Here is a 14,337-nt window from a genome sequence, read left to right as displayed (position 1 = left end):
TGGATGGGTGGGTGTGTAGAAGGATGGATGATGGATGGGTGGATGGTTGGGTGGGTGGGTGGATGATGGATGGATGGATAGGTGGGTGGGTAGATGGATGGATGATGGATGGATGTATGGATGTTTGGATGAATGGGTGGCTGGATGGATGAATGGGTAAAGGATGGATAGATGGTTGGTTGGATGTGTGTGTGTGTGTGTGTGAGTGTACATGTGCCAATGTGGTGTTTTTCTTTAGGTTCTAGTTTTGAAATTTTTACATCGAGAGGCTCAGGAAGGTTCCACTGGTCTGTGACAATCTAGGACACATGGGCCGCAGGTGTGAGGCACCTGGGGCATCTACTGCCGTGTTGATGCTCCTGTGTCACAGGCTGCTGCTGACAGTGGCTACTTTTCTCTGCTAAACATGTGCTGTCGTTTTCCCCGCAGGTCTCTTACCCAATCAGAGGCCCCCCTACCCACCCCAGCCGGGAATGCCCCACAACACTGGAGGTAAGTGGTGTGCTCCCTCAGATCCTCTGCACGCTGCCTGGACAGAGCCTGCTTTGTCTTGCCTGTGGGAGGATGGGTGAATGGATGGGTGGATGGATGCATACATGGTTAGAGAGTGGATGGATGGATGGATGAAAGGTTGGAATTGAATGGAGGGATGGATGGGTGGGTGTGTAGAAGGATGGATGATGGATGGGTGGATGGATGGGTGGGTGGGTGGATGGATGGATGATGGATGGATGGATGTTTGGATGAATGGGTGGATGGATGGTTGAATGCGTGATGATGGGATGATGAATGGATGTATGGATGGGTGGGTGGATGGATGGATGAATGGGTAAAGGTGGATGAACGGGTGGTTTTGTGTGTGTGTGTGTGTATGTGTGAGTGTGTGCATGTGTTTATGTGGGATTTTTCTTTAGTTTCTAGTCTTGAGATTTTTACATCGAGAGGCTCAGGGAGGTTCCACTGGTCTGTGACCTTCTATGACACATGGGCCGCAGGTGTGAGGCACCTGGAGCATCTACTGCCGTGTTGATGCTCCTGTGTCACAGGCTGCTGCTGACAGTGGCTACTTTTCTCTGATAAACGTGTACTGCCGTTTTCCCCGCAGGTCTCTTACCCAATCAGAGGTCCCACTACCCACTCCAGTCGGGAATGCCCCACAACACTGGAGGTAAGTAGCGGGCTCCCTCAGGGTCCTCTGCAGGCTGCCTGGACAGAGCCTGCTTTGTCTTGCCTGTGGGTTTCCTCAGCTGCCTTTGAAATGCGGAACGGGTCTCACTCTGCAGGAAACCGACTCGCACTCTCAAGCACGGGGGGTGGAAAGATGAACTGCATCATGCATTTCATTCTCTGTTGCTATGACGGTTGCAAAATAGGGTCTTCTTGGTGGATACTGAACGTTATTGTGATGCATTTTTAATTAGGTCGAGGATAAGTTCCGTTTTCGTATGTTTGCACGGTTCCAAATGATGTACCCCCTAAAAAGCCCACCTTGTATGCTGTGTATTGTATGTCATTTATCCTTTTTGTCTGTGGGGTTTCAATCGCTTGGGAGACGAGCTTCCTGTAGAATTCTGTTGAAAATTTAAGTGAAAGGAAACATTGATGGAGAACATTGTTAAACTCCTTAGCAATCACAAAGTGGTGAAAACATAAAAGCAAGACCAGGCAGTGCTGAATGAAGCAAGGCTAAGGGAAGGGCTTCCAGAAGTGGTCCCAGAGTCCCGTTCTGGTGCTGAGCTGGATAGAAATTTATCTCCTCTCAGGCTGGGGGTCGCTCAACATTGGGATGAGGGCCCAAGGAAGGTATTACCCAACTGAAAATTAAAAAACAGTAACACCTGCAGCCTCAGTTTACAGGTGCTCTCAACACCATTTACCTTTCCTTTTAAAAATTTCTGTCCACTGTTAACACTCCAAGCTCAAGACCCTTTCCTCCAACTTATTCCTTCTAGAATTTCTTTTTTAAAATATTTTTTAATATTTATTTTTGAGAGAGAGAGAGTACATGAGCAGGTGAGAAGCGCAGAGAGAGGGAGACCAAGAATCTGAAAGAGTAAAATGTTTTTTATTAATTTTTGAGAGATAGAGCAAGAGTGGGTAAGGAGAGGAAAGAGACGGAGACACAGAATCGGAAACTGGCTCCAGGCTCTGAGCTGTCAGCACAGAGGTGAACACGGGGCTCAAACCCATGAACCCTGAGATCATGACCTGGGTCAAAGTTGGACTGACTGAGCCATCCAGGCGCTCCTACACCCAGAGGGCAATACCACTCGTAGGTATAGACCAGCAGCACGATTCACCAATAGCAAAGAGTTGGTGATAGACTAATGTCCATGGAGGGAGTGAGGGATGGGTGGGTGTATGGATGGATGGATGGATGGTTGGATGAGTGCGTGTTGGATGAAATATGGGTGAGTAGATAATTGGTTGGATAGTGGTTGGATGGATGGATGGATGGATGGATGAGTGAATAGATGGATGAATGGGTGGATGATGGATGGATGGATGGATGGATGGGTGGGTGGGTAGAAGGATGGATGATGGATGGGTGGATGGTTGGGTGGGTGGGAGTATGATGGATGGATGGATGGATGGATGGATAGATGGATGGAAGGGTTGGTGAATGGATGGATGAATGGGTGAAGGATGGATGGATGGGTGTGTGTGTGTGTGTGTGTGTGTGTGTGTGTGAGCGTGTGTGTGTGCACCAGATGAGGTTTTTCTTTAAGTTCTACGTTTGAGATTTTTACATCAAGAGGCTCAGGAAAGAGGGTCCAAGGAAGCCGTTACCCACTCGAAAAGCAAGAGTAACACCCACGACCTCATATAAAGGGTGCTCACATCACTGTTTTTCCTTCCTTTTAAAAATTTCTGTGCAACCTCAAGTGTATGATTCTCCAACTTGTTCTTCCTGAAATTTACTTAAAAATGTTTTTAATTTTTTAAACATTTTATTTATTTTAAATTTTGAGAGAGAGAGAGAGAGACAGAGCATGTCAGAGCAGAAAGCGAGAGGGGAGAGAGAGAGAGTGAGAGAATCTGAAGGAAGAAAATTTTTTATTTATTTTTGAGAGAAAGAGAGAGCATGAGGTGGGGAGAATCAGAGAGGGAGGGAGACACATAATATGAAGCAGCTACAGGCTCTGAGGTGTCAGCACAGAGCCCGACGTGGGGCTCGAACCCACAAACCGTGAGATCATGACCTGACCCAGGCGCCTTGAATTTTTTTCATGAGTGTACATTATTTTTCAAAAAACGGTGCAAATCCATCAAATTCAACAAATAGACGAAAAAGATATCAAGGGCCCCTTACTGGCAATATGGTGCCTTGAACGCCCTGCACGGGGCAGACGTGGGTCATCTCGCGTCGTGGGGTGGACGCAGAACCCTTTCCTCTAGCTCCTCATTCGTATCTGCTCTGTTGATGCACTTCCTTGTGCGGAGTCGAGGGCGGGCGGGCCGGTGGGGTTACTCACCCTGGTGCTCTGTCGCCCTGCAGGTAACACGATAGCGACAATCGTGTCTCCCGGGGTATCCGAATTGGTCGTGACCCTGGCGGGTGGGAGCAGAGCCCTTTCTTTTAGCTCCTCATTCGGAGCTGCTCTGTTGATGCACTTACTTCCTTGTGCAGAGTGGAGGGCGGGCGGGCGGGCAGGGTCGCTGACTCCAGTGATCTCTCTCCCTGCAGGTAACATGATAGTGACAATCGTGTCTCCCGTGGTGTCCGTGTTGGTCCTGACTGTGCTGGGCGTGGCTGGTTATTTCCAGTGGAGGAGGGGCGGCAGTTGCTACTGCACCAACGGCAAGTGTCTCGCTCTGGAACATTCCTTCCTGCGCCGGGCACGTGACTGGATGTTTCTGGCCACATCTGGGCTGGCGCCCTGGCCTGAGGAAGGGGTTCACTAGTGACTTTTTGAGGGACCCAAAGGGGCTTCGGAGGAACCTACACACGACCTTGACCTTGTGAGCCTCCCTGTTACATTTGGGGGCGGTGTGCAGACCCTAGGGAAATGCGAGTGGCCTTGTGACTTTTTGAGGGACCCCGGGGGCTTCAGAGGAACCTGCACACGACCTTGAACTTGTGAGCGTCCCTGTTACATTTGGGGGCGGTGTGCAGACCCCAGGGAAATGCGAGTGGCCTTGTGACTTTTTGAGGGACCCAGGGGGCTCCAGAGGAACCTGCACACGACCTTGAACTTGTGAGCATCCCTGTTATATTTGGGGGCGGTGTGCAGACCTCAGGGAAATGCGAGTGGCCGGGGGTAGGGGAGGAAGGGCGAGCTGCGGTTTTCTGGTTCCACTGGGGTCAGGGTCCCGGGTTTGGAGAATCCCACGCCAGCTGGTGCAGGTGCACGGGGAGCAGAGGTGGTGGGTGCCGGTCACTGAATGTCCCTGAGGACCTGTCCCCGGGGACACACACGGGGCTCTGTTGCAAAAACAGGAGCTCCGAGGGTAACACCCAGGGCATCTGCAGGTTGGCCCCAGGGACCCCGTGTCCACAGGGGTCTGGGGTTTGCAGGGAGGGTCCACCCGCCCCTCCTTCCTGTCCCTACAGAGGCTGTGAAAACCAGCTTGCAGGACGGGCTTCCAAAATCCCCAAACAGCCCCGGGCTTCCCTCTGGCGGCGGATGCCGGGTACTGACCAAATCCAGGCGGGTGGGAGTGCAGCAGGCATCGCCGTCCCCGGGCTCCCCCTGAATACCTAGGGGGAACCCGAGCCTGAGCATCACCCCACTTGAGAGTTTGGAGCAGGTGGATTTAAAAAAAGTTTTTTTAATGTTGATTTATTTTTGAGAAACAGAGTGAGGGGCAGGAGAGGGGGAGACACAGAATTGAAGCAGCAGCAGGCTCTGAGGTGTCAGCACAGAGCCAGACGCTGGGCTCGAACCCACGGACCCTGAGATCATGACTTGCAAAGTCAGAGGTCAAGCGCCTGAGCCCCCTTCCTGGTTTATCCTGCCTAGAAGCTCTTCCCTGAGCTTTTGGACTCACATAAATGCCCATTTACTTGTTCCGTTACTTAGTGTTCACTGATCACGTCACCAGGTCCACAGAGGACCGAGCTTCAGTGACGTTCCGTTCACTCGAGGGACCTCAAGTCCCTCAGTCCCTCAGACAGGCAAGCGTGCACACGACATGGCAAACTGGCCGATTCTTTAAAAAAAATGTAAGTGAAAAGAAACATTGATGGACAACGTTGGTAAACTCCTTAGCAATCACAAAGTGCTGAAAACCTAAAAGCAAGACCAGGCAGTGCTGAATGAGGCAGGGCTACATGAAGGGCTTCCAGAAGTGGTCCCAGGGTCCGTTCTGGTGCTGACCTGGATAGAAATTTATCTCCTCCCAGGCCGGGGGTCGCTCAACATTGCCATGAGGGCCCAAGGAAGGTATTACCCAATTGAAAAACAAAAAACAGTAACACCTGCAGCCTCAGTTAACAGGTGCTCACAACACCATTTACCCTCCTTTTAAAAATTTCTGTCTGGTATTAACATGTCCAAGTGTATGATCCTTTTCTACAATTCTGTTTTTATTTCTTATTGAGAACGTTTTGTCGTTCCCGGCTCTGACTCTGTTCCCGATCTTCCCTTTCAGAACCGGTGCAGGTGTGACGGCCTGGGGTCCCGCGGTCGCCTTGAGAGCGGCTGGGTGTCACGAGGTCCCCGTGCGTCCCTCGTGTGACAGCTCCGTCACCTTCTTAGCCTTGGGTCCCAGGAAGACTCTCTCATCTGTGGCTTGATCACGCTCTGGGCCAGATTTCGAGGCTGCGGTGGGTTCCCCAGAACTACCTCATGGTGCCGGACGTGCACATTGTCCCAAAGTACAGTGGGGGTCTGTGGGTGGGGGGGTGCTGTCTCCTTCTGGGGTTTCCAGCATGTTCCGGGAAGAAACTTGGTCCATGCAGAGTCCTCCTCGGGGAGCTAGCACCCTCCCTTCCAGCTGGAACAATAATTCGAGATTCCCGCTGCTCATCACTGGCTGTGACCATGTAACCCTTACCCGTGCACAGTAGGGCCGGGGTTTGTCCTTGCTGTGTGCATCCTTCCTGATGTGAAGAAGCCACGGGCAACATGTGCGGACTTTTTCCTTGTTTCCTGTGAAACCTTATGATTCCAGTATTTTGGAGGGAAAACAGGGGCCAGTAATTGTGATTTGTGCCTGTTCAGTCTCTTCTCACATTTTTTTTTCATGCCGTAGTCTGTGGGCAGTTGTGTCTGAGGCGATGGCTTCCTGCTTCTGGGTTGATACTTTTTTCCTCCTTTTTACTGCAGTAGAAAATCGTTAAGTCTTCAAGCATCTAAAAAGCATAGTAGGTATTTGCTTCTATTTTAGCGATGTTTTAGGGGAAGATGAGGAAAAGGAAGGATCTGGGCCTATTGATAGAGTTTAATAAGATGATGTGAACGCTGATACGACTTCTGGAGTTTGCACTAAATGTCAGCACGTGTTGAAGTCCGGAACTCAGAAGGGGGCCCAGGAGAGTCCTAAGTCGATGCCTGTGTTGTGCTCAAGGTTATGGACCGGGAGGCAGGTCTCCAAAGAGGCCTTGAATGCAGAAAGTGCTAGAAGAATCTCTCCAAATAGAAAAAGGATTTACAGCGGACGATCTTGATGGGATGTTTCACATCTGTGATTCATCTGCTTTCTGTACCTGTGAGTTTCGGTAGGAGTTTGAGTCTTGAAAACTGTGTGTGTGTGTGTGTGTGTGTGTGTGTGTGTGTGTGTGTGTAGACAGACAGACTCACACCTTCACAGACACCTGGACGGAATTGCAGCCCTAATAACGACCCATTTTTTTCTTTTTTCTGTAACTGCCTTAAGTACTTGTTATCGCTTGCAGTAAATGTAAAAGAAATAAAATAAATGTTTTCTGAAATAAAAGTCTCCCCGTGGGTTGCTGTGTTCTTGTCTCTCTATTTCCCGCCTACATTGATGAAACGGCTCTGGAAAAAGTCTAAAAATCATGAAGTGTCGAGTCAACCCCGTCCTGGGTTGGTTGTGTGTCCATTGGGTGTGCGTTGTGTCTGAGGCAGCCTCTGCTCCGTCCTGAGGGACACGCAGGTATTTGAGGAGCCGCTGACCTTCCTTCACCCCACCCCCCGCCCCGAAGACGTGTTTGGGGTGATGTCACTTGGAATAAGACGGATTATGGGGCTTATGAGAGGCTCAGTCTGTTAAATGTCTGACTTTGGCTCAGGTCATGATCTCATGGTTTGTGGGTTCAGGCCCCGCGTCGGGCTCTGTGCTGACAGCTCAGAGCCTGGAGATGCTTCCGATTCTGTGACTCCCTCTCTCTCTGCCCCTCCTCTGCTTGCGCTGTCTCAGTCTGTCTCCTCAAATGTGGACCCAGAATCTTCTTCTTTCTATTTTTGCAGAGAGTCCCCATTTCCCTTTTTTTGGTTCTTATCAACTCAAGGGTTTTTCAAGGATTTTTTTTAATGTCCCTGTGATATTTTCGTGTTCTCTGCTTTCTTGGCTCTGGTGACCCCTCTCCTGTTTGGTTGCCGGAGGCGACCAGAATGTTGTCTGTATCATTTCTGCTTTTTTTTTTTTTTTCCCCTCTGTCTCCAGTGAATGGATGCTTTTCTTCCTGAAGAGGCTCCTTGGACACGGATTCTCGGTGTTCCGGGCGCAGAGAACACGAAGGTGGCTTCTGCCTCATCAGGTGTGTGTCTGCCTGTCCCTGCGTGCGTGTTCCCTGCGATCGGTTAGGTGTCTGACATCAGCTCAGGTCTCTCTTTTTCTGAAAAATAAATACATAAATAAAAACACGGGAACCCTCACTGGCCACCAGGTTGTCTTTTCTTCTCCAGACAGACTCCAAACAGAAGCCGTAAAGAATGTGCTGTTTCCATAAAACGAGTCCCGGTGCAGTCATGTGCGTCCCTCCGTTTTTTGCCGTTTGTGGGGAAGGAAGTAAAGCAGTAAGGAAAGGGGAAAATTGTGCAAAGGCAGACAGAGTGTGAATGGCCGGCCCCGGGCACCCATCTTGCATGGCATCGCGGGTCTGGGCCGGGGTTGAGCACTTAGCGGCTGCAGAGTGCTTCCCGGCGGTAACGACCGGCTCTGGCTGATCCCAGCATCTGTCTCCTTACCCCACCTCACCGTGGCCTCGGTAACTCCCAGCTCCCTGCCCCTAGAGCTGCTTTTAAGTCAGATCCAGACACAGACAGGCTGCTGCTCCTGGGGCTTCTCCTGGGTGTGTAGACAGCGCATGCTCCCTGCGTCCTTAGGTGGTGAAGAAACAGAGCTCTGGGTTCAGCCGTCACCTGCTTTGTTTTCGTTTTTTTTTTCTTTAAGCTAAAACATATATGTTATGTTTTATTTCATTGTGTCCTAAAGAACAATATTAAGTGTTAAATGAGAAAGTCTTAAGAATAAATGTAAATAGGGGCGCCTGGGTGGTTCAGTCAGTTAAGCAACTTGGGTTCCCCGTCTCTGCCCCTCCCCTACTCGCTCTGTCTCCCTCTCAAAAAATAAATACAGGGGCGTCTGGGTGACTCAGTCGCTTAAGCGTCCGACTTCGGCTCAGGTCATGATCTCACGGTTCGTGGGTCTGAGCCCGTGTCTGTGCTCACAGCCCAAAACCTGGAGCTGCTTCGGATTCTGTGTCTCTCTCTCTCTCTGACCCTCCCCTGCTCACATGTGCTCTCTCTCTCTGTCTCAAAAATAAAGATTAAAAGAAGTAAAGAAAAAGAATAAATTTAAATATATATATGTAGTCACATTTAGTTTTGTTGAAATAATGCATATTTATGGACAGTTCCTATTATATGTCAATTATTGAATGAACATTTTGAAAGAAGTATATTTGCTTTCTTGTTTTTTTATATAATTTATTGTCGCGTTGGTTTCCACATAACACCCAGTGCTCATCGCAACAAGTGGTCCCCTCCATGCCCATCACCCCCTTCTCCTCTCCCCCACCTCCATCCACCCTCACTTTGTTCTCAGGATTTAAGACTCAAGTTATAGTTCACCTGCATCCCTCTCTGTAACTTTTCTCGTCCTTCCCCTCCCCCATGGCTTTCTGTTAACGTTCTCAAGGCCCACATCTGAGTGAGAACATAGGGTATCTGTTCTTCTCAGGACACAGATCCTATCACAGGGACCCCGTGCTCAGGACCTTATCTGAAACTAATTATCCACACCCGCCCTCCCAAGCCATCTGCAAATACCGTCGCACCGGAAGATACGGTGGCAACGTATGAAGTGGAGGGGACGCAAACCTTCCGTCTGTAAGACTCGGGGGTGTGGAAAGCACCTCTAGAGTTGTGTCCCCACATTGGCCGTGGGCTTCCTGATTCCTGCTGAGTGTCTACCGCACCCCTTCCTTTGCGCGTACTCTCCACCCTGTCCTCTTGTGGATGACAAGCTTTTTACTCAATATTTTTTTTTTACATTTAATTTTTTGAGAGCAAGAGAGACCGAGTGTGAGCAGGGGAGGAGCAGAGAGAGAGGGAGACACAGAATCCGAAGCAGCTCCAGGCTCTGAGCTGTCAGCACAGAGCGCATCTCGGGGCTCGAACCCACGATCCGTGAGATCATGACGTGAGCCGAAGTCGGCCGCTCAACCGACTCAGCCACCGAGGTGGGCGCCTATGTTGCTTGGAGCCTACTGCCCTCTTACCTTTCCTGGTGCCCCCCCCCCCCACTGAGTTCAGATCCTGCCCGGTCCCCAGAGGGCCCAGGCTGTGTCCCCATCATGTGTGATGTCCCCCTGCGGCCTCGGGCTTCGCTGCCTGCGTCCTCTCTTCTTGGTAGGTGTTGCCCGGTCCCTGACACCTTGCGCGGGCCTGGCTCAGAACACATGTGCGAGCAGGATGTTTGCTTCCATCCGAGGGAGGGGAGCGTCCTCGAGCGCCCAGGCTGGGGCCTTTGATCTGCTCGCATCTCCTCCCACGCCCGCGGGGAGCACCGCCCCCCAGCAGGGGCACCCAGAGCTGTGGGTGCCCATTGGTGCCTGGCCACACTGAGGTGGGAGGCGAGCGTGCCACTCAGGGAGGCTGGCTCGGGCGGGTCCTCGGCGAGCAAGCACTTGCTGGTCCCACGGGCCGCGTGGCTTGGAGATCAGAGCACGGGGCGCATTAGCCGCCGGCCGGGGGATTGCACACTCGGCCTCATACTTTCCGCCTGATACATCGCCTGTGTCCCTTCCAAGCCGGGAAACGGGAAGTGAGCACTTGAGGGTGGAGTCCGGGAGGCCGGTCTCACCAGCCGCAGGGCCTCTGCGGAGGCTGCTCGCTGCCGGCACAGCCATGGAGAGGCGCTGGGGGCTGCTGTGTGTCACCGTGCTGGGCTTTGTGGCCTGCGTCCAAGGTGAGGGACGGTTTGCCCCCAGGCAGAGCGGGGCGGCTGCGGGCCAGGAGGTCGGCTTGCTTTCCAAGTCTTCCGGAGACTTCTAGGCGGTCCGTGGCTTGAACTTGCCAGGCGGGAATACAGAGACGGGAAGGGTGTCAGGGGACACAGGGCCGGGCGCCCGGGCTGACGGCCACCTGGGTTCTGAATGGCGGAGTCTCCAAGAGCCTGTTTTCCCGAAGATTTCAGCCCGAAGGGGTGCAGGGTCTGTTGCTTGATGGAAAGCCTTCGTTCTGCCTGTTTGCCTTGGGGGTGAGGGGGGACGAAGCAGAGTTAGAACTCGGCGTGGGGGGGTGGGGACGGCTTTCCGGGACTTGGTTCTGACTGAGGGAAACGCCTGCCTCCGAACTCCGCAGTGTTTGGAGGAAGGCCATCCTTTCTCGTCGCAAATGAAAAAATCATGTGAATTGTTTACGCCCAAAGCTGCCCGTGTGCGTGTTCCAGATTGTTCCGGGCATCGGGGTGTGGCTGAGCGGGCCGGGCTGGGCCGGGGCTGCCCCGAACGCACGAGATGTGGGATTGAAACAGCCCTTTCTGTCCTGTAAATGTTCGCGTTCCCAGGAGGGACGTCCGGGTCGGGGGGAGCCTGGGAAATGCTGTCCGTTCGGAGCGGCCAGTCGGCTGAGCTGGCAGTCGGGTGTCCGTGTCTTCGGGCATTTTGCGTTCTTGTTCGCGGACGGGAGACTTGACGGGGGCCAGACACCGGGCACCCAGCCTGGTGGGCTCCATCGATGGAGCGTCCGACTTCGGCTCAGGTCATGATCTCACGGTTCGAGGGTTCGAGCCCCGCGTCGGGCTCTGTGCTGACAGCTCGGAGCTTGGAGCCGCTTCAGATTCTGTGTCTCCCTGTCTCTCCGCCCCTCCCCTGCTCACGTTCTGTATCTCTGTTTTTCAAAAATAAACGAATGTGAGAAAAATAAATAAATACAAGTAATTAACAAGAAAAGATGGGCAGGCAGGGGCCGCCATTGCCCCGTTCCCCCAACCCCGACCCACGAGGCTGGGGGCGCGAGGCAGAGTGATGCGGCTGCATCAGAGCGACGAGAAAGAGAGAGGAGACGCAGACGCAGGGATGAGGTTGCCCAGGCCGGCGAGGTGTCCTGCCCTGTTGAGGGAAGAGGAAACGTCTGGAAAACACTCGCGAGTTCCCTGCGAAAATGCACCCACTCTGAACGTGTACCGTATCTGGGGCTGCATTCAGGTGCCTCCACGTTTTGGCTTTGCTTCCGGAAACCGTGGTGTGTGACAGGGAGGCCAGGCCACGCCGGGCCACGCCCCAGAAGCCATCGAGAGGCTGTCGGGTCTCTGCCTCTTTCTGCGTGGCTCCCGACGGGCCTTGAACCTGGTGAATCTGTGGGCGTGAAGGCCAAGCCAGAAGTGGGTCATTGAAGGCTGGGTGTTGTCGCCCGGCCGGGCTATCCAGGGCTGTGGTGGCTCTCGGTGTTGGGTGTGCAGACGGACCAGGGAGGGACCTGGTTGAAGGCATGACGCCAGGGCCCGCCCCTGCGAGATGCTCGTTTGGTATGTGGGTGCGGCTGGACACCTGCTGGTTCAGAAGTGCTAGACGGGTGAGCCCTGAGCACCGGGCCATCTGGTTTACCCGGGGCGGAGCCCCGTGGTTCCGTGGCAACAGGAGGAGGCTGCTCTGGGGTGGCCCCTGGGGTGCTGCACCGTCACCCCGCGTGCCAGCCTGCAGGTCACATCTGTAGGGAGACATGTGACCGCCGGCCATTCTCAGCTGGGGGCGGCCTCGACCCGGGGGGACGCGGGGAATCTCCGCACTCATGCTTGGTGGTCTCAGCGGTGCGTGGGGGTGGCTGTCCTCACACGGGGGATCCCACAGAAGCTGTCCGGGGTCTGCCCCACGCACCAGAGGGTCCCCCAGCCCCAATCTTGCCGGTGCTGGTGTTAGAAAGCCCATGATAGCAGACTCCGTCTGTCTGTCTGTCTGTCTGAATATCATCTGTCTACTGTCTGTCCGCATAGACGTCTCCTATCTATGTATCCATCAGTTATTTATCTATCTGTCTGCCTATCCATCATTATTTATGTACCTGTTCATTTATCTATCCATCATCTATCCATCCATTGTATGTATGTATGTATTGTACGTACATATGTATGTATGTATGTATCTATCCATCCATCTATCCATCATTTATTTATCTACCTGTTCACTGATCTGTACATCATCTATCCATCCATTCTATCTATCCATCTATCATCTATCTATTTTAACTCTATCATCTATCTATCTATCTATCTATCTATCTATCTATCTACCCTATCCATCCATCAATCAATTATCTAAACTATCTACCTCTCTGTCCATCCACCTATCCATCATCCATCCAACTTATATATCCATCCATCCGTCCATCCATCATTTATGTATTTATTCATCTGTGTATACATCTATACATTATCCAATATGTATCATCCATCCATCTATATCCATCATTTATTTATTTATCAATCTGTGCATCCAGTTATCCATTATCTATGTAGATAAGTAGATAGCTATCTGTCCATTATCTTTGCATCCATTATCTATTATCTCTCCATCCTTCCATCCACCATATATCTGTCTCTCTCCATCTATGTACCTGCTTCCCCATGTATGTATGTATCTTTCCTTCTACACTCTACCTGTCCATCCATCCTTCTATCATTTGTCTACCTATCATTTATCCATCCATCCGTCCATTTCTCTATTATATCTGTGTATCATATCTATCATCTCTAGCTATCTACCAATCTATCATCACCGTCTTCAATCCATAGATTCAGACTCATTTTAAGGAATTGCCCCACAACATGGCGGGTTTGGCAAACCCAAAATCCACGGGGAAGGCTAGAAACTCACCAAGCTGCCATCTTGCCGTGTTGAGTCCGAATCCCATCTTGTCTGGGAAACCTCGCCTTCAACTGATCGGAGAAGGCCCACCCACACTCCCGCAGGTGAAGTGCTTTCCCCGCCTGTGATTGTAGATATTAATCCCATGGACAGAACACCTTCCCGGTGGCATCGAGGCCAGTGTTTGACCAGACATCCGGGCGCCGTAGCCCAGCCACGCTGACACAGAAAAATAACCCATCCGGGATGTTTTCATCTTCCCGCTTCACGGTCTGAGATGCCAATTCAGTACATTTTCTGCAGGCTCCAAGGTCTTTTTTTTTCTTTTTCTTTTTTAAATGTTTTATTTATTTCTGAGAGAGAGAGAGACAGCGTGAGTAGGGGAGGGTCAGTGAGAGAGGGAGACACAGAATCCGAAGCAGCTCCAGGCCCTGAGCTGTGAGCACAGAGCCTGATGCAGGGATCAAACCCATGAACTGTGAGATCGTGACCTGAGCCGAAGTCGGATGCTCAACCGACTGAGCCACCCAGGCCCCTACACATATATTTTTAAAGAATGCGAGTGCAGAGAGTAAAGGAGGACCTTACGATGTTGCCCGGAGGGCGTAAGACGTATTCCCTGGGTGTCCCCGCTGACTTCTTCCCAACAGCATTACCCATGGGGCCTTCTGCATGCCCAGAGCGGGTCCTATAGACTGAAGGCCCCGGAGTGCTCGCCCACGGGCAGGTGGCCCCGAAGGCCTGGTTCCCATGAACCCGGCTCCAGGAGACATCGGTAAAACCTACGCGAGGAAAAGTCAGATAAATGTCCCCAAGGGGCGCAGCTCCAGGGACGGGGGTTGGGAAGAGACCGGGGAGGTCACATGAGGCGGAGGGGACACGTGATGGAGGCGCGGGCGGTAATGACACCCAAGGGCGTATGACTCTGCTGCTAATAGTCTGAATGGTGCCAAGGCTTCAGATGATAATCCTGGTTGGGTTTTCTTTTCTCTTTTATTCTCTTCTTATTTTCGGAGTTCGCCCGGGGCTGATTTTCTCCTTCAGAAAACGGTTGGGGAGGGGAGGTCGGGTGCAGCGGTGGGGAGTGGTGGTTGGGTGTAGCAGTTGGGGGAGGGGAGGGC

The 14,337-nt window shown here is 52.1% G+C and overlaps 1 protein-coding gene and 1 long non-coding RNA gene across 2 annotated transcripts in view; both read left to right on the top strand.

Annotated features, from left to right (window-relative positions):
* XG (Xg glycoprotein (Xg blood group)) overlaps positions 1-14,337 on the top strand; it is a 68,767-nt gene that overhangs the window by 20,466 nt on the left and 33,964 nt on the right. Inside the window, exon 13 of the mRNA XM_039245323.1 lies at positions 430-492. Within this exon, the coding sequence (XP_039101254.1) occupies positions 430-492 (63 nt within the window). The remainder of the gene's footprint in view (positions 1-429; positions 493-14,337) is intronic.
* LOC120240569 overlaps positions 10,305-14,337 on the top strand; it is a 7,526-nt gene continuing 3,493 nt past the window's right edge. Inside the window, exon 1 of the long non-coding RNA XR_005530656.1 lies at positions 10,305-10,320. This is a non-coding gene — a long non-coding RNA (uncharacterized LOC120240569). The remainder of the gene's footprint in view (positions 10,321-14,337) is intronic.

This window comes from Hyaena hyaena, unplaced genomic scaffold (genome assembly GCF_003009895.1).
Source record: "Hyaena hyaena isolate Hyena2069 unplaced genomic scaffold, ASM300989v1 scaffold_259, whole genome shotgun sequence".
NCBI lineage: Eukaryota > Metazoa > Chordata > Mammalia > Carnivora > Hyaenidae > Hyaena > Hyaena hyaena.
This window is presented reverse-complemented; position numbering and strand designations above follow the sequence as displayed.